General features: G+C 40.6%; 2 protein-coding genes across 2 annotated transcripts; both read left to right on the forward strand.

The window, feature by feature from the left end:
* The first annotated feature begins 598 nt into the window (after positions 1–598).
* On the forward strand, positions 599–14,714 carry mapk3 (mitogen-activated protein kinase 3). The gene is made up of 9 exons (XM_073493791.1): positions 599–972; positions 2,404–2,586; positions 5,137–5,326; positions 7,507–7,623; positions 7,718–7,832; positions 8,171–8,302; positions 8,606–8,715; positions 9,839–9,967; positions 11,713–14,714. Exons 1-8 carry the CDS (start codon positions 764–766, stop codon positions 9,956–9,958), a joined length of 1,176 nt encoding a protein of 391 aa, XP_073349892.1. The 5' UTR covers positions 599–763; the 3' UTR covers positions 9,959–9,967; positions 11,713–14,714.
* A 3,095-nt stretch (positions 14,715–17,809) lies between these two features.
* Positions 17,810–23,662, forward strand: gdpd3a (glycerophosphodiester phosphodiesterase domain containing 3a). The gene is made up of 9 exons (XM_073495171.1): positions 17,810–17,948; positions 18,551–18,593; positions 19,854–19,989; positions 20,303–20,348; positions 20,486–20,604; positions 21,152–21,285; positions 21,915–21,974; positions 22,236–22,287; positions 23,534–23,662. Exons 1-9 carry the CDS (start codon positions 17,810–17,812, stop codon positions 23,660–23,662), a joined length of 858 nt encoding a protein of 285 aa, XP_073351272.1.
* The last annotated feature ends 546 nt before the right edge of the window (positions 23,663–24,208 follow it).

The raw sequence follows: 24,208 nt of genomic DNA on the forward strand, positions 1-24,208 counted from the left end.
GTTTCCATGGCGATTAGATCCCAGTATTTATTTGCTGAATCTCTTTCAAATAATTAAATAAATGTAAAGAGGAAAAGATAGATGGATATTTAAATTAATATCCCATAATTTTGTATCTATGACGTTAATAAAAGCCGTTTTGTAGCTCTTTTTACAATGTTATCTCTTTTATCCTGTTTTTTCGTGTTAATCGTGACATAAGTCATTATACGTGTAAACATAAAAGCTTCAGTGTTAAGAGTGCCATAAAAGTGTACACATCCATTAATGAGACACTATCGGGTTCAAGGGGCTGGATAATCAGGAAAAAAGCCTGTAAACAGAACAATATGTTCATAAAGTCTATTTTTCTTGTCACCACTGACAGCATGCAACATATTTCGGCACGCCCACTCGCGGCTGCTGCATGTTTATTTTGCAGACTGCGCTTGTTTCGCCGTCACAATGGGGCTGAATAGGCGGCGCCTGTAGCCAACTGAGGCGACTCCGCCCAAACAAGCCAGCCCAGTAAGCATATCTAACGCACCTGTATTACCGTAGTTTGGCACGCGCATTTACGCTCGGTGCTGAGACCAAATCCGCGCTCGCGCACCAAATCCATTTACTCGTCAGTAGTAGAGAGGGCCCTGATCGAGTCGCTCTGCTCCGTCAATCAGACAATCCGCTCGGTTAAATCCTCGGACAAACGTTACACGGTGCTGAGAGCGGCGGCGGTCCCTCGGTGAAACACAGTGACAGAGCAGGAGCGGTTTGGAGCGGAAGAATGGCGGATTCGAGCAGCACCGCAGCGGTCGGGGCCGCAGGCACCGACGGCGCTGCTGCTGCCGGGGCGGCAGGCACGGTTGCGCATGATGGAGCGCCCGCAGCGGGACCCAAGCCCGGGTGCGAGTCCGTGAAGGGCCAAATGTTCGACGTGGGCCCCCGCTACACGAACCTGTCTTACATCGGGGAGGGGGCTTACGGGATGGTTTGGTGAGTTGTGCTTGTCGTCTCTGTCGGGCCATCGTAGTAGTATCTAAATCAAAAGTGCTAGCTAACATAAGCTGTTTGTTAGCAAATACTGTTAGCCAGCTAACCTGAGCGGCTGTATTCAACAAGCGCTGTCCAGTAAATTCAAGTGCTGTCACGATGTATGTATTTAAAACAGCTGCCTGACATTTAGACATGATTTTAATCTCAATGCAGCTCATGTTGTGTTAGAGCAGGTTAGCTGACTAGCTACAGGCGTGGCTATGAGCCTCACAGGAAACAAGATTGGGAGTGATTGCGCAGGACGTAGATTGTTCTCACCGATGAGAAATCCTTTGCAGACTGCACTTGACCGCATAATTTTAGTTGGTTACCACTTTGGTCGTTTTACACGTCCGGCATAAGTCTCTCAGTCACATTCATCTCTACCTGAATTGCTTAACATTGAGCCTGCAGCAAAGCTGCTGCAGAGGATGTGAGTGGGATTTGTCAGTTGTGGCGAGGCCTTTCCTCGTGTTATCGCTTTATGTGATCTACAGCTTTGTGTGGACGTGTTAAGCAACCCTGTTGCACTTGACATCAATGCCTAGTCATTGCTATCTGTGGCTGAACTGTGAACACGATCAGAAGTGACAGCGCTGCGTGCCAGTGCAGAGAGGATGGCAGCATGAGAGCTGGGCCCACACATCCATTTGAACAGGACCAACACAAGTGGGACAGCACACTGCTATTTTGTTTGTGTCATCACGGTCATGTGATCTCACTGTTGCAGCATTTGGTGTTTGTAAACATTGTCAACACCCACTGTTTGGCACAGTGAAAGAAGGCTAATTAGAGTTCAATCATAATACTTACGGCAGCTCATCTGGGTGCACAGACGTTTTGTTGCAAGTGTGATTTTAACCAATCCAAGCATCCTCTGCTGTGTGTTCATTTTACTATATTTCAACCACTGAAGAAGGTTCACATGCTGCGAACATGCCCAGTTTATTCAGCGTGTTGTGCAATAAGAGAACACGCTCTCACCAATAGGAAACATGTGATGTAACTGTTGTTCCTGTTCAGGGTGAGTGTAAAACATCAGCCGTAGACAGTTTTTTTGGGGGGTAAGGGTTTGATTGTTTTTCATAGGTTGCACCCCAAACACTAAATTCAAGCGCCCCAGAAACGCACCATTCACGGCTGCTCTCAACACTGCCTGTTCTCCATCTACTCTACACCTACACCACACTGACACTGCACCTACACTCAGGCCTACACCTACAGTACTTCACCACATAACACTGCAAAAACAAAAGTGTCACATGTGCATCTTGGCAGTCTGCAACGCCCTTTGTGGAGCTTAGTTTTAGCCCATTTTCTGATACCGTCAGTGTGTGTGTAATATGTAATATGAGACCTGTTTTGTGCTTCTTTCCTCATTCCACAATGCAGCTCTGCTCTGGACAACATGACAAACCAGCGCGTAGCCATCAAGAAAATCAGCCCATTTGAGCACCAGACGTACTGCCAGCGCACGCTGAGAGAAATCAAGATCCTGCTGCGTTTCCACCATGAGAATATCATTGGCATCAACGACATTCTCAGGGCACGGCACATTGACAACATGAGGGATGTGTATCCTTTAATGCTTCATAGGAACGGTCTCACTTATTTCCCAAACTTGGATTGAATCAAACTATTATATAAATAGTTTTTCAAATCAGTACCTATGATCAAAAAGTTAGGTTTTCTTTTCAAATCCTATTAAATCCTTTTTGAAAAAAAGCACTTAAATAGCAGCAGGTTTATTTTTTGATGGTGTTAATTTAAATATGTGGTCATGATGCATTCAGTAACCTGTAACAAAACTGTGCAGTGACTTTTTTTTTAAGGGTATTTTTTCTCTTTATTGCTTTGTGTCTGCGTGTTAGCTGTGTGGCTTTGAGCATTCTGCAGTGACTGCACCTGACTTAAAAGTTATTGAGGCAATGTGTCCGTGTGGTGAGGCTAAACCAAACAAATAAACAAGGAGTTATTAATCCAGCTTTCAGTCACTGTACTCTTTCCACAGAGCTTCAAGATCGGTGTGATCAAGCGTTCAGTGGAACTGTAATTATTAAGTTATGTTCCTTTTGATGTTTATGGCTGCCCGAGCTCAACTAAAAGGCTGAGTATGAAATATAAATAAGAGATTTTGTCATTTGTTTAATGGACGTTGAATCAAATTTCATGATAAAGACATTAAAGTAATGTAGATATGTGTCTATATTCTGGAGATCAGAATGTAAGAAGAACTCCTGGATGCAGGAAGATCATTTGAGTATTTTGACTAGATTAGACTCAACATGTCTGCTGACACCCGACATTACTCAGGTCAGACCTCTCGGACAGTAGTGACCATTTGTACAGCAGCTAGCAGTGGACAGTACTGTAGCCACGGCCGGTCAGTGAGTTGCTGCTTTCTCTGTGAAAAGCTGCTTTGTCCACTGAAAGACGCAAAGGAAATGTGTGATGTCCTTGTATTTTTGTGTCTGTTTTTCTCGTTTGATCTCTTTAGTTACTCCACTTTGTTGTCTTGTGTTGCTGTTGACTTGTGCTGAATTCTGATTCGGGCGGATGAAACCAAATGGTGGGATGCCAGCACCAGTTAGCGGTTCATGCGTAGTTGCATCCTGGAGTGTGTCACCTGAAAAATCTTAATGTGTGCACTTGCTGTAGTCTGATGGCTTGATTCCACCTGACAAAGCTGCCTCGCGTTCTGGCTGCAACTTAGCCGTTGGAGCTGTTCGCAGCCACTGATTGCACCAGAGACGGCTCTCCATGCTCTGCTCTGCTGAAAAAATGTCTATTTCTGACGGAAGGGCGTCAAGTTGCACAGATTGAGTCGGCAGGAAGTAAGACACAGGAACGGCAGAGAGCATCTTGTCAGTTTTCAAAATAAAACATCCCCTGCAGACTCCCGATCTAATATTACATCACTACACCAACATTACATCATAACCAGTGGCACCAGGCCAGGAGTCAACCAGTCAGAGTATTGTTACACCACTAATAACAAGAGGTTCATCTTAGAAGTGGAAAAACACAAGATCTTATGAAATCTTAGGGGCAAAAAACTTGGCTGAAATGTTGAAGCCAGGGTGTGGATGGAACAAAACTGCGTTGCAGACATGATGTCATAGAGCCACACCTGATGGAACAGAAGGGTTAGCAGTGTAGCTAGGAGGTGCTATAGGATGGAAAAATAGAGAAAGCTGACCCCGCCCATTTGGTTTCACTTCCACTGAAAGCAACAATGGCTGACCAGTTAGTCAGAGCTCTTTATCGCCTCTTTATTTAGACAGGAATACATTAATAAAACATACATACTGTGGTGATGGAAACCCTCTGATTAGCTCTTAACGACTGATGTTCTTTGTTTGTTCCATTAGAAAGCACATGGCATATGTTCACCGGAGTTGCACGTTTGTGCCCGCCGGGCCACACATTGTCATTTGCATTGGTGTACTTGTGTTGACCATGTTTGGGGCCTCAAAATGTACAGTCATGTCAGCAGCTCTGTGAGGCTGTACTCAGCATTCATCCTCTGGGAACCATTTGAGTCTGTACAAAATTTTGTGCAATTTCTTCCAATAATTGTTGAGATATTTCAGTCTAGACCAAAGTGGTGGACCGATCAATCGACTGACTTTTTGTTTAGTGCTGCACAGGACGTACAACTCCCCAGGACTCCGGCTCTTGTGACTGTGTACTCTGTGTTTTCATAATTGAGTAACTATAAAATGACACAGTAGTTGCTGTAGTTACAGTTGTTTATTGTTGTACATGTTTGAAATAAGTAACAAAATGATTGCATCACAACTCTTGTATGACCAACCTCTCTAAATTCAAGTTTAAGATCTCAGTTTACCCTACAAGATATAGTCCAGAAAACATGATGGAGAAATCATTGTGCTGGAAGCTAAAGGTTCGAATCAACTATGGGTTTAAATAAAAGTGGTAGAAAATATGTATGTATGTAAGTATGGTTCAGCTACTCCTGGTTTGATTTTATTCATAAACTTAACTTGCTGAATAATTTGGAACAAAGTTATTATAACAAAATTATTTTCAGAGCAGTCCTCATGACTCTCCTGGTGTCAGGGGATACTGTTGTTGTCCTCCTTGACCCGTGCGTCCGTCCAGCTACATCGTGCAGACTCTGATGGAGACGGACCTGTACAAGCTGCTGAAGAGCCAGAAGCTGAGCAACGACCACGTCTGCTACTTCCTCTACCAGATCCTGCGAGGCCTCAAGTACATTCACTCAGCCAACGTGTTGCACCGTGACCTCAAGCCCTCCAACCTGCTCATCAATACCACCTGCGACCTCAAGGTCAGCTCACACTTACACACGAACCATCATCACTGATGTCAACTAGGCTACTAAATCTAGTTTGTCTGCACCCTTTACCCCAAACAGGAAAAAATATCATATAGCTATTTTAGTGATTGGTTTGTTTCACATGCACCCACAATACAAGAATACTGCATATGCGCTGCATATGTTCTGCACTTTTTATATAATGTATGTGAGAATCCTGCAATTATATACTTTATTAAAGAAAATAAGCCAAAATTCTCAGATTCCAGCTTCTTAAATGTGAATATTTTCTGTTTTTTACACCTCACAGTAAACTGAATATCTTGGGCTTTCAGAAACACTGATCAACATTTTTCAACATTTTCTGACATTTTATAGAGCAAACAAGTAATCGATTAATACAGAAAGTAACTGATTGTCGATGAAAATAATCATTAGTTGAAGGCCTGCTGAAAGTATTTTCCCTGTGATTCAAAGTTATGTGGTAACTGGTTTATTTATGAGGGACAAAAGTTGAAACGGCATATGTTCTTATTCTCACATGGTGCATTCAAGTCAAATGCTTATTTTTAAGTTAGCTAAAAAGGTTTTTACACAAGAATCGTCATGATCCTAAAGCATTGGTAAAAGTAGCAAGTTGAAAAGGCATCTCAGGAATGTAGGATACGACTGACTGATTGACCCAAGCCCTTCCTTGCATGCCGTTGACTCTGCCAAAGGGTTGTTTCTCTTTAAAATAACACGTACTTTCAGGCTTGAAAATATGCTTTTCTTAGGCCTTTTAAGAGTTTTATAATGACACAGAAGAGCCTTGGTCACCTACTCTGTTGGCCTGTGTGCCTCTCATGTAACTCATGAAACTGCCTTTACTATTTTTAATCTAAGTTTAAGCTCCTCTAGGCTAACTGTTCTCTGTGCAGCAAACACTGAATCAAATTTGGTATTTGCAGATACCTCGTATTAAATGACTCAGTTTGTTTGGGACGCTGTAAAATGTTCTCTGAAGGCATTTCCCTTTCCTCATTCCACTCTACTCTCAAGTGTGTACGTTTCCTATGTACCCTAAGATTACCTCTGTTATGATTTGTTTCGCTGTATAAAACTGAAATTGACTTGACATGTTGGCAGAAATACTGCTGGAATGTATACAAATAGGTTTATTCATGTTGATCTAAATTGATAATATTAATTATTCAGTTTGGTCTAATGTAGGTTGGAGGGAAGGAGTCTTTCTAAAGGCCTTGTCTGTAGCTGAATACAGCTGCAGGATGCTACATGTGTAAAGGGCGTGGCCCTGGCCTCTCCTTAGCTGGCAACAGCTGCCCTGTTGTGTCGTTGCTTCTTTTTCCACCTCCACAGGGCTGAATATTCATGTTTTCATGCTGAATAACTTGTAGCTGATCAATGTATCTGGTGGCTGAAGAATATAGATGCCCCAATTGCAATTTCCAAAAGTCACAGACAGGCAGCCGGGGAGAGGAGAGAATAGCTCTTAAGTGCGACCGTAAATGTTGTAAAGACTCTAAAACTGAGCTGAAATTGAACAAGTGCACATAAATTAGGTAAACAACATAAAATATGGGAAATGTGACTGGCACAGAATCAGGTCGCTCCGAAAAACAACCCATTCCTTTCACTGGCCGATCGGTCGGCACTTACATCCACTGCTTTTTATGTTTGAGAAAATGTACCCACAGAATATTAAGCTAAATGGAACTGCTTTACGCCTGATCAAATCATTGAGGGTTGCTGAAATGCAGGAAACCACACATTAAAGTAAACAGTATCAAAGTTGAGAGCAAAGAGTTTAAGCATTAATGAGTCATGATGTGCACTAATACAAAGGCCAGAAGAACTGAGAACATTTTCAAAAGTGAAAATAAACATGACATACAAAATGACATGATCCCAAACCCCCCTGTCCCAGGTTTCCCGTAAATAAAGGTAATTTGGAAGATGTTAAAACAAGCTGAAGATTAGAAAGAAAGGCAGGAGTGAAGCGTGAAAGAAGCATAAAAGTGTGAACTGGTGGAGCTGTAGAGCCATCAAAAGTGGCTCCTCTAGCTTCCTCCCCACTCTCAAAGTCTTATCAGTTGTTCAGATTAAATAATCTGTGATAATGGGGGCTTGACTTATAAATATCAGCTGGAAGACTGATGTTTCTGACCTCTGACCCTCTGTGTCATCCTCAGATCTGTGACTTTGGCCTGGCGCGGATAGCTGACCCCGAGCACGACCACACAGGTTTCTTGACCGAGTATGTGGCCACGCGTTGGTACAGGGCTCCAGAAATCATGCTCAACTCAAAGGTAGGTGTGTGAGGAAGTGATGTGGATTCTGTACTGGACAGGTCAGCTTCACAGTTCGTTGTCTGAATGTACTACATGTGTGTTTGTGTCTCAGGGCTACTCCAAGTCCATTGACATCTGGTCAGTGGGCTGCATCTTGGCTGAGATGGTGTCCAACAGGCCCATCTTTCCAGGGAAACACTACTTGGACCAACTCAACCATATACTGGGTACAACATTTGATTCATTTCTAAAAAAATGTTATGGCTATGAAGTCATCTGAAGCACCAGATATGTTCATCAGCTATTTTATTCGCAAGACGATCACTCAGCCCTGATTTTGGTGTATTTTTTATTCAGTCTTTGTTTGCCGAGTTATCCTTTCAATTACAACCAATTTAAACAGCATGTACTTATTAGCTTTACAGTATTTTTCCCTCAAGTCACTCAATGTTTTGAAAGCTCAACTTCCATAGTTCCTGAAAGCAAAATAACAGTCATATCTGCCCTCCAGACACTGTCGAGTAGCCATATTTTAAAAAAGTCCCTCACTCTCCTCTTCGTGCAGGCGTCCTTGGCTCTCCATCTCAAGACGATCTGAACTGCATCATCAACCTGAAGGCCAGGAACTACCTGCAGGCCCTGCCTGACAAACCCAAGGTGCCCTGGGAGAAGCTCTACAGCAAGGCCGACTCAAAAGGTATGGCAGCACGTACTCCTTTCTAATGCTGGAATGTAAAGTTGTATGTCAAATAAGAAAACCTTTAGACTCATTGGAAGAAGTAGGTGGAGGCTAAAGCAGATTTCTGTCACCCACCTATAAACCAAAAGAATATTTCTGTATTACATGATTTTAATGTGTGATTATTATTTGTCAGATGCTCTGTACAAAAGCTGTTCTATGTCAATTATTATAACACATCATGGTTATTTAGCTGTGTGGGACAGTAAAATTAATGAAATGTATTTCATATCACTGACTGAACTGATTAATCTCACGCAGCTCTGGACCTGCTGGGCCGCATGTTGACCTTTAACCCCATCAAGCGCATCAGCGTGGAGGAGGCCCTGGCTCATCCTTACCTGGAGCAGTACTACGACCCCACAGATGAGGTACGCACAGCCATTTAAGCTGATTGTGAATTATTGCTGCAGCACAAGGAAACGACTTACAGGATGCCAAAGCTGCCAAGAAATGACACGAAGGACTGTGTTAATGACAGTTTTCTTAAGACTACAGATTTCAGTAGTAAGAACAGTAGCTTTTGAATGCTCAGTCTATCAATATTAACACTGTACTCTACAGAGAAATTTGTGCTGACTGAAGAACGACAACAACACGCCTCAAGTGGGCTAAGTTTTGAGATTTGCACAAATGTTGGAGGCAGAAGGGCTCATTCATTCAAACATGTTTGTCATTGTTTTAGGATTTAATTGTGAGCCTTTCTGCGTTGTGCTGGGAATCCTCTTAGCTTGTTAGGAATGCAATTAGTGTAAAGTTTTGCTCCGTGGTTCAGCTTGAGAGAAGTTAAAGAATGCAATCGCTAATCATATCAAATCTTACGCCAGCGTAGACCGAATCCTCAGAGTGTACTGTACTATGGGGATATTTTTAACCGTAGTTGTTACGTCGCTGCCAGCTTCCATTTATTTGCACTTCCACTTTCACTCTTGTTGTGTCCTGATCACATTTTAGACATTATACTGCGCAGTTCAGGTTACATAAACCCACTTGGTCTTAAAGCCTAACTTCAGGGTTTGAATAAAGTCTTGAAAGTTTGGAAAATGCTTGAATTCTAATATACCTCTTGAAAAAAGCTTGATTTACAACATAATGTGGTGTTTCATCATGCAAATCAAATATCTTTAAATATTTGGAATGAAAGGATCCGGTCATCAGATTTGTTTTTTGTCTCCTGGGATTGAAATGAGTAAGTATTAAATAATCATGATTTAAACATAAAATTAAAGTTAATATTAACAGCTGGTAAAATAAAAAAGTGACGATATACATTGATTGCTGTAGGTGTGAAGGACTCCTGTAAACTTAATTTTTCGCTATTTCATTTATAACAATTTAGATGCAATGATAAAGGCTCAGAGTCTGGAAAATGTTGGTTTAGTTACCTTTTTAAAGGTACTGCACAAACACTTTTCAATTTTGCCACTAAGACCTTGTTGTTGAAGCTATGATTTACCTTGTAGTTAAGGATTTATTCAATGTGTTTGTGTGTAGCCAGTAGCAGAGGAGCCTTTTACTTTCTCCATGGAGCTGGATGACCTTCCCAAGGAGAAGCTGAAGGAACTGATCTACGAGGAAACTGCTCGTTTCCAGGCAACCTACCAGGGCTCCTGAGACACACAGGTACTCGGCCAACACGCACACAGTCACAGAAACACGGTGTTCTGCTAGTATAGGTCGCAAAAATATATTTTAGAAGATAGTCCTTTGCTTTTCCTGACACATACCAGTTACTTTACTGTGTCATCACCTAGTTTTGTGTGGCTGAACACTTTGTCCAGTTTAATGGAAAGGAAAGTTAAAAGAACCACTTTGTTTTTCAGCTTTCATCTTCAATAGTTAAGCAACTGCAACTGATTGATTTGGAGGGTGAGATTGATGCAAATCGGCAAACCTGTACAACATCAGTCAAAAATCAACCACTTCTAATTATAAAAAGCTGCCGTCAAAGGTGTTTCAGCCCATGCCTGATATTTTTTCTGTAAAATCTGAGGGCTCTAAATAAAGTTTGTGGTGATTTGAGACCACTAGATGTCAGTGGAGCAAATGCATTTGATCAAACACACCCCAACCTCAACTTCAGCTTCTACCTTACAGCTAAAAGATGATGGTAACTGTACATTACAGGAGAAATATGGAAAAGTTGGTGGTTGATGCATGTTGCAATCAGACAAAAGCCAGATAAAGGCTTATTGTGTTATTGAGAAACGACGACTTACTTGAAGGGCAATAAAAGTTGCTCAGGATTTTAATGAAAAATTGTTTATTTAGAATGAGTCTGGCCTAGATTGACACAGATCGTCAGCTACAGAGTGATAAAGTCTTCATGTCCTGCTGCTATCATCAGGGATGATATTCAATGCCAGAGTTTTAAACCCAGTGAGGGGAATTAGTCTGGAAAATTGACTCTGAAAGTGGACTCCAGTCTGACTATTATTCCTGTCAAGTGAGATAACATTTTACTTTACTAACTTTTATTTTCATAATTAATTAAATTGTTATTTTCTTGATTAACTGATTAGTTGTTTGGTCTATAAAATGCCAAAAAATGGTGAAAAATGTTGATCGCTGGTTTTCAAACCCCAAGATGATGTCCTCAAATGTCTAGTTTTGTCCATAACCAAAGATATTCAGCTTGTTGTCATAGAGGAGTAAAAGAAGTTATAAAATATTCATTGTTTTTCAGACTGGCACAGCCTCATGCTGTCCTTTTTATTACAGCTAGTGATAGAAAACTGATCAAAACTGAGTTTTGGGTGGGGGGGGGGGGGGCGCCCAACAAATGCCAGATATCTATTCATGATACAGGATATTTTTATAATATAATTTATTTTATAATTTTATTATAATTAATTAAAAATAAAGGACTCATTGCAAAATGCATTGTATTACATCCTAAGATGCTGGAAAAGCTAGAAAATGCTTAATTAAGTGCTTAATTTTGAACATGGAAATAGTGTAGGAACCCTGTATTGATTGAATAGTTGTTTTGTTTTTTTTCACAAAGTGGTTCTGCACAGGTGTTTATTTAATCTAAAACCATCTATCGCTTTTTAAATGTTGATCATCTCACTCAGAACTTGAAAATTATTGTTTTGAAAGTTAAAACAAAGGTGAAAAGTTATTACCCTGAAGCTATGACAGACTTACCAAAATCTAACAAATTTGTTTGGCTGAAGTTATTCAATATAATATGTGACTGTCGAGGACATTTAGGGTCACTCATCTCAGTTCTCACCTCTGCCACATCCTCCTAGCAAACCGTGAGTGAGTGAGTCACAACCTATCTTACAGGAAGTAATGGAAGTTTCCAAAGAGGGCCTAAGTACATCTCTTTTTCTTTTCTTTTCTTTTTTTTTTTTTTTTAGCCCTAAAGAGTGATAAAGCCACATCGAGGCTTGGAACAAGAAGACCCCCAACGACATGCTAAAACAAAAGAAAAATGCATCTTCAAGCAACCAACAAAAAGAGAAAAACAAGAAATATGAACATTTAACTGCTTATCTTTCCATTTCTACTGCAAGAGAGCTAAGTTTGACTTTGATTTCTGTGGTTGGGTGGTAGGGTCTGGCGTACTCATACTGTTTCAGTTTTGTCCATGTTGGACTCTTCCCCCCTCTCACCTCACGTTTGTTTACCCTGTTTGAACATCCTGTCTCATCCTGTCCCATCTTCAGTGACTCTCCTCTCCTCTCCTGTCCCCGTCCTCATCCAACTATTTTTTTCTTCCTTCTACTCTCCTGCACCTGTTGCCAATCTGTCTGTCTGAGCTCTCCTGTTTCTCTCTCTGTCGCTCCCTCTCATGTAAACACATACTACTGTATTAACCAACACCATAACTTCTCTTGTCTTGCTCTATGTAAATGACATTACCGGGAAAAATTGAGGGCTAAAAGATCGGGGGATGCTAATCGGCTGTGTGTATGTATATACAAAAAGATAAAAGCTTTGTTTTTTTCTTTTTAAGTGTGCTTGTCGCAGTTCTTGTTTGTACACTGTCGTTCAAGTGTTTTCGGATCAGTTCAGAGTCGTATTTGTATGTTTTGGGGTTTATATCTGCTAGTCTTGTGTTTTTTTGGGGGGGTTTTTCTTGAACATTTGATTTTGAGACAAACATTCAATGTTTTTACCGGCATGTTAGCAGGTTTATAGATTTCTTTGTCGTCGCTCTTTTTCTTTTTTCTTTCCAAAACAAAAAACTGTGTATGATGTTCATATGAATGCATGCATTCCTGAAATTAACCAAAGTGGCAGAGAGATGTGAGAAACTTGGCTGGGGAGCGACTAAGGAATATCTGTCGTGGTTTATGATTTCTACCTTAAATGCATCTCTCGACCTATATCTTGTACCAAGGGCAGACAAAACTTAACTCCCCCCTTCATTTGTGGAAAGTTTGTTGTATTTAGGAGGTGATTTCGACCAAGCAGATAGAATCAAACGGCATAAAATATAGTTTCTCTCATTCGGATTTTACAACAGTGCTAACTATGCCCCATTTTCCAGAACATACACAGTGCTCTGTAAAAACATTTTTCTTTTGCCCAAATTAGCGGCATATGTGACTTGAAACATTTGAAATTTAATGAACAGGAACTACTTAAATTAATGTAAGTTTTACGGTGTTTAGAAGGAAAGTACTGCCAGAATACTGATGTGCGACGCTGGTATAACATGACTGTATCGTCCCCTAACATCCCCTTTTTCTATGAAATACAACCAACATCAAATAGCTGATCCAGTGTCAGTATAACATTCCTATATTAAATTACATTTCTGCTACAGACACGTAGCAGCTGACTGAAGGATCTCTGTCGTTCGTCAGGGAACACGAACAGTATTCTGGAAAATCGGGCCTGGTTGACATCAGCTTTTCCACCTCACCGTGCTGTTTATGTATCGTGTTCCTGTCTTCTACTGTTTGACCCTGTACGGAGTCAAACGTGAATGCAGGCTGGGGCCTAGCTGACGGCGAAGGCCCAAACCTAAAATCAACTCAAAGTGGCCACACTTGAATGAAAGTCTCCAGAAGAGCAAATGCACTTTCCAACAAAGCATTTTGTTATATGGCTCATTGATGTGAGTGCTGAATGTAAATGGACTAAAAACTTGTCTGTCACGGCAGCTTAGAGATCCTTTTACAAGTACTACTGAGAAGACTGTGCCGTGTTGCTGAAAAATGCTGCGTTTGAGTCATACGGTGATGGATGGTAGAGCATTTATGACGGTTGGATGAAAATATAACGCCATATCCATTAGAGTTCAGTCTTTGGTGGATGTTAGGCGTCTATATTTGGATTGTTTTCCAACCCTTCAGTGCTAAGATGGATACATCAAAGATTTCAGACTTATCATGATACCTCCGATATGACATGAACGTGGCATAATCAACAACATAATACTGTCAGACTGATGTACAGTTATTCCTGCTCATGCATAGCCAAGCGACCATCCTCCCTTCACGGTTGTACAGTACATATCCCAGTTTTTGCGCTCTTGTCTGCTCTCCTCTTTGCCTGTGAGCTTTCCTGTTAACATCCTGGGTGTTTATTCTTCAATGTGATTTTTCTTTGAGTGTGTGCATGTGTGTTTATTATCCGTGTTCCTGTCAGTTGTCGGCGTCTGCTCCCTCCTCTCTTTGCTCTGGATGTGACTGTACTAATCGCTGCTTGTTGGAGTCCAGCTCAGTCACCAGCTCAGCCTGCACTAACTTTTGCCTGTTGCACTGGGACCAGTAGAGGAGCCCCCCTCCCCCTCCCTCTGAATGGACTAACACATGCACTGGATCCTCTCTTTCTGTCTGTCAGGGCGGGACTGTGATGCTTACAGACTCACCGGTTATCGATGTTGTTTTTCTTGGGCTCGAGCCGCGTCATAGGCTGTTTTTCCTTCAAAGCCATAGCCAGCAGCACTCTGGGGATCGGTTTGAGGCTTTTTGGTGCATGTGGTGATTTTCATCCTTTTTTTTGTTCAACCTCTCCTAACTCTCACCACGCTTTACTCAAAAGGGCTGCCTCTCCCTGCCTCCTCCTCTCCCCGCTCCCTTTGTCTGCTTCTTCACAGTGGGACTGACTTTGCTGCCACTTTCCCTCCTCAGAAAATCATTGCCTGGATCATTGATCATGGATGGTCATACACGCAGGAAACTGACTCCAATCATAACTCAATCAGCACGCCTGCACTTTGTCTTTCCAGCCACGCTCTCTCCCCTTTAAGGTTGATGTTTTGGTTCCCTCCCTGTCTTGCATCCTCCTTGTTCAGCTTTAAGTTTAAGTGTATGTTAAGCGTCATGAATCTGCAGTAATTTATGTCTTTGTACAAGTGTTTATGTGCTCCTCAGTAACATAAAGCCAAGACTCTTTTTGTCCTGTATGTGTGTGTGCGTGTGTGTTTTGTAAGTGTGTATTGTTTCCTCACAGCTTGGGCCCTCTCCCTGCAGTTACCTGTGCTTTTTACATCTGTGAGACCAACACAAAAACAGTCGCACAGACATTTTGTATGTATTTCATATGTATATTTGGTCAGCAGTCAACCAGGCCCTGCTTGCTTTGTTTTGGTTTTTCTCTCCGACCTGCCACCAGGCCAAACATCTCACTGGCTAACCATGGGAACGAACCAAGAGGACCACATTTTGCAATCCTCCTGTCACACTCTCTCTCACACACACTCACACACACACACACACACACACACACACACACACACACACACACACACACACACACACGTCCTCTTCTCTTTCTGAGGAGTGTATCCGTGTGTTTGTGAAAAGTTGCACTTAAACACACCATATACATTCACACAGTATCGACAAGTCTAAAGGCCGTCACGAGGCCTGTTTCCAGATATTGTTGTTTTTAAATGGCTGTTCTTATTATTGCTATTGTTGTTATATTGGTGAGTTGTTGTATTTTCTTTCTTTCTTTTTTTTTTTTTTTTTTACATAAAAGGGAGTTAAAGTTGTATCATTTTTTTTATTATTAGGATGTTTTTATTTGTATTTCTTTTCTTCCTTTTTTCTCTTATGGGCGTGATCATTATTGGCAGTGTTTTCAATCTTTCTGAAACTTTTCTCTCTTTTTTTTCTTTGATTTCCCCTCCAAGATCTTATAAGGAATTATTTTAAAAGAAGATATAACTAGATTGTCAAAGAGATATGAGTTATTGAGGGTTATAGTCTGTATATTCATGGGTATTATGAATTAAACGATTAACAAAGAAACAGAATTATATACATATAATTAAATAAAATTTCCTGATACTGTTGCAACTGTTTGTGGAGTCTTTTTTTTTTCTTCCTTCTGGTACTTTTCGCTCCTTTTACACTCTTATTGAAATACAGGGCCAGGTTTCACTATGACTCTGGCTTAGATCTAATTAATAGACTTCAGAAAGATGAACCAAACTGTCTCGTTCTTGGCTGAGTAAGTCCGCATGTAGAACTAGTTCGCCATGGATTCTGGTACTTTCATCACCAAGATAAATGGCTGCCTGGGCAACCCCATTAAATTGCTTAGCTTTACTGACCCCCACAGGCAGAGGGTGGCACATGCCCCTGCTAGTACCACCCTGACCATAGTAAGTAGATGATAGGTAGTTGGCTTGGTAGTATCAGAGCCTTTGTATGAAGTGACTGTAAACATTTCTATGTATGTAAATGGTTACAGAGAGACACAAGACAACTGCAAAGAAAAGGAAAACTACTACAAACACCTTAAATGGTCACAAAATGATGCTAGACGATTACAGAGACACGAAGCACCCGACAGAGACAAAAAATTACTAGAATGTGACAAGAAGAACACACAGTAATGCAACAAACTACAAAATGATTACAAAGTCATGCAAAAGTACCATAGAATGAGGCAAGATAACTACAAAGAGACATAAAACGACCACGAAATGATACAAATCAACCCCCAAAAATGATGCAAGGCAATAGTTTAAAAAACACAATGACAGAAACACAAAACTACCGCAGAGATGCAAAACAACCACTAAATGATGCAAAACGACCTCAAAATGATACAACACAACCACAGAGATGCAAAACTACTACAAAACAATGCAAGACTAATACAGAGATGCAAAACTACCACTTAGAGATGCAAAATGACCACAAAGCGACCTCAAAGTGACGCACAACTAAAAAATAACTCATAAAAACTACAAAATGACCAAAGTAATGCAAAACATGGCACGATGTCTCATAATTCAGTCCCTCTTTATTTTTGTGAAACTGTCTAACTTGCAATAAACTAACTAACTAACTAACTAACTAAATCTAGACACTACTCACACTACAGGCCAGTGTGAAATATGTTCTTGAAATGAGCCCAGAAGTAAAAATTTAAGTCTGAGAGTCGTGGGAATGCACGTAAGTGTGTGACATCCCACCATGAACTTGCTTTTCTTGCTGTACAACTTTACATCGTCCTTCATAACATGTCTGAGCACGGCTTCCCCCTCGGTCCCAGACATTCCCACAGTCTGTGCCCGTGATTGCATGAATGACAGCAGCAGTATACGCTGCTTATCTTAAAACAGGGATGACAGCAGGAAAACAGAAATGTATCCAAACATTAAACACGATCTGTCTGTCAGAACGACTGGGATTTCCACATACTTTGTGTGTCCAAAGGAGACACCTGCAAAAGTGAGAAAATGCTGGAAAGTCACGTCACACTGCCGTGAATAGATTTCTCTGTTCTGGTCAAAACCAGGCTTGTTGTAACATTTCAGAGGCGGCTCGACATGACGCACCATTGTTTGTCACATTCCAGTTTTGCTATTGAAGTTGAACAATACAGACCTACACTCTGCTGACTGTGTACTGTACGTATAGTGAGCATACATGCCTCTAGACATGCGGTTGTTATGATATTTTTTGGCCTTATGGGTCAGAGTTGAGTTTACATATCTCCACACACCACGTCCCCTTTGTCAAACACACACAGGCTAATAATCCGGCTGCACTCCCAGTGATGCATTCCTCTCAAACTGCAAACAATGAAGCAGAATAAAAGAAATCCTTGAACAGGTGTTGGCAAACATGCAGCTCCCAGGTAGAACAACAAAAAGCCACCACTATCCCAGCTTAACAAAAGTGCTCTGAAGAGAGTGAAATATTATTGCCACAGGCAGGGGAGAGGCCAGTGAGAGAGAGAGAGAGAGAGAGAGGTGAGGTGAGCTCTGGGTTATGAGCTGGTGCTTCATTAACTCATTTTTACTGCTCTGAAGAGTGAGCAAGAAGGAGGCTTTCTGAAGTCACACCAGTCTTTCCAGTTTCTTATCTTCTATGAAAGACAGAGAGCAAATTGTCTTCAGTCAAATTTTTGAAGCCGTTCACAAAGGGGGATTGTTGTCAGAGCTTTATTATCTGACGCAGGTTGTATTTGGTCACTGCTTTTTTGCGTTGGGACCTTGCAGACTCAGTCAGGACTCACAGAACGTATTTGCGGGGCAGGATGAGCAGTTTTCTGTACTTCATCCTCCCAGCTCTGGGTGGGTACACTCTCACCTCGGTGTACCTCCTGAAGAATCCACTCATTCTCCACAGGAGGAAACGCACAGCCTTCTACTGCACACAGATCTCACACAGAGGAGGTAAGGGGACGACTGGCGGTCTGCCTTGGAGGGAGGGAAGCCATGATGTTCTGCAGGTTGTCGAGAGTAGCAATGGAGATAGAAGGATGTTTGCTATTGAAGTGTTTTTGTGTAACTTAACCACATTTTAAAGGATCATTTTATTCCCTAGTTGCACACTGCTAGTTAACGAAACAACACAAAAGCTCTCCCATGACTCATGACTGCACAGATGTTTGATTAGGAGGTGAAGCTGAATTCTTTCCAATTGGAATCTCATTTTATTTTAGTCTGTTTTCTCAATATTAACCTGCAGCTAATTCCTCAAATGAAGATGTAAAATGTCAACAAAAACTAATGAGAATGCAGATTTCTGATCGCTAACCTCATTGTGTGCTGCAGAGTAGTGAGACTTACTGTGTCTCTGCTGACACATCTGGCAAAATCTTAAATAATGTGACTACAGTGAGGAGCTTACAGTATGCTGTTGGATCTGTGTGTTTTCCCTACTGTTTCTGATCAAACAGCCAAGAGATGTAGCCATGTGTGCCTTTTTTTCCCTATATTTTTTTTATCACTTGTGACTCTGCTGCTGTCATCAACCCTCTGTTTATTACCACCAGGATGTGGAGAGAGGATAGAAAGCACGATGGAGGCGTTCACACAGTGAGTACCAAACTGCTGTTCTCGGACCAGCTGTGAAAGAACAGCTTGCATTTGGATGAAACCCTTTCACTTTCTCTTTTGTGTGCCACTCCTATCTCAAAAAGGGCAACTCCACTAATTGTACCCATTAAAGTGTGTTTGCAGGTCTTGAGGAGTGCTATGGCATATGTTAAAAAAAGAAGTATTAAGCAGTTTGTGGCTCCAGAGGAAGCTGCATGTCATTTGATAAATTACCTCCAGTGATGTCACTCAGTGGCCTAAGTTGCAATATGGGTGTTGTAGGCGGCACGTCTGGAAAAGGAGGAAGAATGTGTGGAATAAAAAAGGTTCTGTCTCTGGCTTCAATTTTGATAATTTGTTTTTAAACTGTCAGGGAGCTCTTTACAGTCTCTTCCACCATCGGGAAGAATAGATTGATTGGTTTTATTTATAAAAGAGAAGAAGAAGAAGAGAATGAGAAGACAAGGGAGTTGTTTCCGTCATGGTCCCTGATGTCAGAAAACAGGACAAACAGTAACACATAATATTCATAGATTTCAAATATCCAAAGGCAACTTAAGGTAAACACATTATTTATCATTAAAACATAAGAGCATTTCACAAATAAAAACATGATTTGATTGCTCATTTTGCTCCATACAGACCAGAGATCTTGATATGTTGACTGACAGTGAGATAGAGCAATCAGGAAGCTGGTGTTCAACTGGGACTAAGAGGGAATTTAATATCCAACTTTGTGAAATGTCTCTCAGTATATACGATAACAGAGCGGCAACTTGAAATTAGCATGTTCCCACTTGCAAGCCTTGGATGTTGTCTAATAAACTGTCTCTTTGAGCTTATTGCGAAAGCTAAACTAGTTTTGCCAGGACAATGTATTTCCCATGAATTTCATAGATCCAATGAAGTAGTTAACAAATCTGCAAAGATATACCTTTACTGCAAAAATGTGAATCCTAGTATTTGAGATATCAAAGAGGCTGGATGTCAGGGCTGTCTAAAAATGCAGTGAATGACAAAATATGTGCTTTGTGAAAGAATAGTAACTATGCAACACTGTGTACAGTCCCTTATTGTGTGCTTATGATTACATCACTTCAGGATTAGATATGTTAGTGTCATGTTAAGTATTTTAAGAGATTTGTACATGTTGTCTCACAGTTTAAAGAGACATGGACAAATGCTTTCTCACTGTGCGAGTAATGAATGTATGTATCTTCATTTAAAAAAAAACCAAAACGTTTCTCCATCTGTCTCCAGTGCGGTGGAGCAGGGCACACAGATGCTGGAGATGGACTGTCACTTGACACACGACGGACACGTGGTGGTGTCACATGATGAAAATCTGCAGAGGCAGACGGGCCACGATGTCACCATCTCCTCACTCAACCTACAGGTGGGAGGACAAAGGTCACATGGTCATGTTGCGACAGTAGTGATGGTTTACTTGGTTATTTCTTCAGACGAGACTCTCATCTTAGGGTCAGACTTTTTCAGGTTAATCATCTGCTCAGGTTTAATTGTTAAATGTTGTTAAATGTGCAAAAGATTTGCATGCAAAGCCAAAATATCAGAAACTGAGTGAGGCTGACAATTAGAATATGCCAAGATGGATGCACATTTTTTGTCACGGTTATCATAATCAGTATCATTTTAATTCAATACTTCATAAATAATAAACCTTTTTCTCTACTTGTCAACTCTTTTAGGATTTGCCCCTGTATAAGGAGAGACTGGAGGTGACTTTTTATGCAGGTGAGATCCTCCTCTCATTCTCTAATTCTCTATCATTAACAAAAGGACACTGAATAAAGAAGTAGGTCAGCGGGAGTGTGTGTACAAGAATGTGTGTGTGTGTGTATGTTCTTCATTTTCACCTCTCCCTCCTACAGGTCGCTACAGCAGCGGTGCTGACAGGAAGTTCGCTCTGCTGGAGGACGTGTTCAGGAAGTTCCCTGAGATGCCTGTCAGCATCGAGATCAAAGAGAACAACAGCCAGCTGATAGAAAAAGTACATTACACATAAAAACAAACAAACTCTTACCACAGCAGTTTTAGTTGTTGTCTTTGCAGTTTGTCAGTTTTTAAGGAAATGCATCCTGCCTGTGAGCATTTTTTTAATCTTCAACTCAAGATATTTCCAATATTTAGTCCTCCTCCGGTATAATAATGATGCAGTCCATGTCTTGAACTCTAAAACAGCAATTCCTGCAACATGTCTATGTCTCTATCTTGGTTCCTGTATTTTCTGCTTTTGATTTGACACACATTCATGTCTCATCATTTCACCCCTGACCCTCTCTTGTCCTCATGAAGGTGTCAAACTTGGTGAAAAGCTACAACAGAGAGGAGATAACAGTCTGGGCCTCTGTGAACTCCAGGATCATGAAGAAATGCCGCACAATGGTACATGAACCACCTGAGGGAGACAGAGTCTCTTTTGCATCATTTAACTATTGATTCACAGGCTATGTGACATTTTCATCCCCTCTAATACAGTGATTGCTTGATCTGACCAGGTGAAATTAAACTGTTAACTTTGTCTTAAAAACTCGTAGAACGACTCCATGCCATACAGCTTCACTGTGAACCGAGGTGTGCTGCTGCTGCTTCTCTTCTACACCGGCCTGCTGCCCTTTGTACCGCTGGGAGAGAGTTTACTGCAGTTCTACCTGCCGAGCATCATCAACAGGTGTGTCTGCAGGAGCGTGTGCATGTTGAGTTCATGTGTGTGTTCATGCACGTCTTGGCTGTTATGTGTTTTTTTTAAAGTGTGATGTGTATTTTTTACAGGTCTTACATACCTTCTCAGCTTGTTCAGTTATTTAAAGCATCCAATGGCCAATTACAGTAACTTGCAATCACATTATAACACATTATAATAGTGATTATAATGTATTACAACTATTTTCATACAATTTTCATACATTTTGATCCTTGCAAAAATGTAAGTGAGCAGCGATGAGAAAGTATTGATACTTGACCTTATCAGTAATTATAAAAGGTTTTATAATGTGATATGAATATTGTTATGAAGCATTCCGAATATGTATGATTGCTTACAACTATATGCACACAATGTATCATTACATTACATACATTATAATGGACCTATAGCGTTGTATAATCATAGTTAAAAGCTCTCACTCATTATGATGCAGATGTCTATCATGCTTATAAAGATACTTTTAATGCGTTATAATAATGCATAACAGACACAGGCTTCACAGAAAGTGTGACCAAGTCTTCTTCTCTAATCTTATGTGTGGTGTGAGATGAGTGTGTCACAGCGTCTGTTGTATCTTTTTTTGTGCGTTGAAGGAAGTTCATCCCTGAGAAGCGCATCCTGAGGAACAGGCTGGTCATCTGTTTGTTGGAAAAGTGAGTGGAGTCTTTCTTACAACTGACTTGTTGTATGTAGAAATATGAGAGCAGCATTACCTAACATGTCAACAAAAAACTCAAAACATTACTGAGGATGTAACATCCAGAGTACACAGATTGGTGCTTTTTATGCAGAATTCCGTCATTTTTGGGGTACACTGATGTTTATGTAGCAGAAAGATCTAATTCTGGGTTATTTTCACTGATGTCTGTGTAAAAACTGAATTATTCATGTATTCATTTGTGCTTTCATTCCAGAGTAACAATGAGGAAGAGTCTTTTTAACCACCTTGCAGCCCGTGGAATTCAGGTATGAATCAGAATCAGCTTTATTGCCAAGTAGGTTTCCAAATACAGTACAAGGAATTTGCCTTTTATTTTGGTGTACAGCAATAAATATGGTAATAAAACATAAGAATCTACTGCAAAAAGACTCAAGAATCATATAAAATAGAAATTTACATGATGATTTCAACATGGATCTGTCAGTGAAAGGAAAAAAAACATCAACTAATATGCAGAAAAAGAGTGACTGAGAGAGAGAGAACAAGGGCTTTCTTTGTTTCTTGTTACTGCCCATTATATCAACTGTAGGACTTAATATAACCGAAGCACTTAATGGTTAAATGCACACTTCAGTATTTCAGCTGAGACAAACAGTAACGCTCACAGGGCCACTAAGAGCCTCTTGAATGCATCACCTCTGTCCTGATGTGAGTAATCTCTACTGAGATGAGGTCACCCCCATCGTCAGACCGTGAGTGGTCACCGAATAGCTTGAGCATGAAAACAATTGAAGTCATATGCTGTAGCCGTGTCAGCTGCTGAGGGCATCACCGCATTTGAACGCTTGTGACTAAGAAAAGCTCTTCCCCTCATTATCCGCATTCAAACAGAGGGTGGAGATTTCCTGTGTCCTATTATGTCAATATTAGGAGTAAGGCTCAAACTCAAAACAGCTGTTCTTTCACCAAAATTCAGCTTGATGTAATACATTGTGTGAGACAGTCGTCTGTGCCATGGTGTATGTGTAATAATAATAACCTAAACTAGATGGAACGTTTTTCTCTAATAACAAGGAATCCTTCATATAATGATGGATAATGAGCAAATAAATCCACTAGAGTAAGCTGTATATTTTTAATAATGTAACACTGAGTAATATCACTGTATTCTGAAGTACTTATCAATACTTCATTAGTTTCCAGAGAGGTGTAACTCGCTGAAGATACTGTTATAAAACTCCAATAGTAGAAATCCAAAAAGACTCATTCTGGATTTGGGAGAGGCAGTGATGCATTTAAAGGTCCTCTCAACAACAATCACAGATATAGAGCTAACAATTAATTGTGTTTATGCCTGTTTTACTGCTCTGAGACCCAAAACAGAAATAAACTGTCCTTTTCTGTAGGGAACAAAATCCTGTTTATGTGCAGTTCTGTTAAAACTGGGTCACATCTTGAGGTATGAAGGTGATAAACCTGTTCTGAGTGTGTGTTTTGAGCTGTTAAAGAGGACCAGATGATTACAGTTGACTATTATATCTGTAATTGCAGGTGCATTTATTTGTGTGCAACGAAGAGGAAGACATTAAGAGTGCATTTGATGTGGGGGCCACGGGGGTGATGAGTGACTATCCGACTCTTCTGTCAAGCTACCTCAGCAGAAACAGACGTCAGGATTGACCCCAGACACATCCACACATGATTTGACATGACAGACTGTGAAAGAGGAGTGAACACAAGAAGCGTCAGACTCATTTCTTCAACTGTTAGTTAGAGTTGTTAGTCAGCATATTAGACACCATGCAAAAAAACAAATCATTCACCTATTAAATCTCAATCTCTAATCACTGTTGATTGAATTATCTGACACAAAATATAACAGACAATAACACAAAACACTTAACATATAACGAACAGATGATTTGATCCGAACTTGGTCAAGGTTTTGAGCTGTGTATGTTTGTCTATAGGATGTATAGACATTTTATATTAGTATGTGTTTCTGTACATGTATGAGAGTATGTTGTGTCAAGTATTTATGTTTGACCAGAGGAATGTCCTGTTATGTGCGAGGAGAAGGAGAAAGCTAAATTAATGGTGGTGAAAAAAGATACATGCATACAGAATGTGCACATAAATGTATGTATGTTTTCAATATTAAAAAAATATTGGGCAAATTGGGTTCAATGCAGCCTGTAAGGAGGTAGTTTCTCGTTCCCTTTAGTT

This window comes from Pagrus major, chromosome 23, assembly GCF_040436345.1.
Source record: "Pagrus major chromosome 23, Pma_NU_1.0".
Classification (NCBI taxonomy): Eukaryota; Metazoa; Chordata; class Actinopteri; order Spariformes; family Sparidae; genus Pagrus; species Pagrus major.

What these genes read in the sequence shown, in the direction of transcription:
- mapk3 (XM_073493791.1), top strand. Translation starts at nt 764, where the DNA reads ATGGCGGATTCGAGCAGCACCGCAGCGGTCGGGGCCGCAGGCACCGAC. An exon ending in ATTGACAACATGAGGGATGT is followed by an intron (nt 2,587 to 5,136) that starts GTATCCTTTAAT and finishes GCGTCCGTCCAG; the next exon opens with CTACATCGTGCAGACTCTGA. An exon ending in ACTACGACCCCACAGATGAG is followed by an intron (nt 8,716 to 9,838) that starts GTACGCACAGCC and finishes GTTTGTGTGTAG; the next exon opens with CCAGTAGCAGAGGAGCCTTT.
- gdpd3a (XM_073495171.1), top strand. Translation starts at nt 17,810, where the DNA reads ATGAGCAGTTTTCTGTACTTCATCCTCCCAGCTCTGGGTGGGTACACT. An exon ending in TCTCCTCACTCAACCTACAG is followed by an intron (nt 19,990 to 20,302) that starts GTGGGAGGACAA and finishes CAACTCTTTTAG; the next exon opens with GATTTGCCCCTGTATAAGGA. An exon ending in CTGCCGAGCATCATCAACAG is followed by an intron (nt 21,286 to 21,914) that starts GTGTGTCTGCAG and finishes TGTGCGTTGAAG; the next exon opens with GAAGTTCATCCCTGAGAAGC.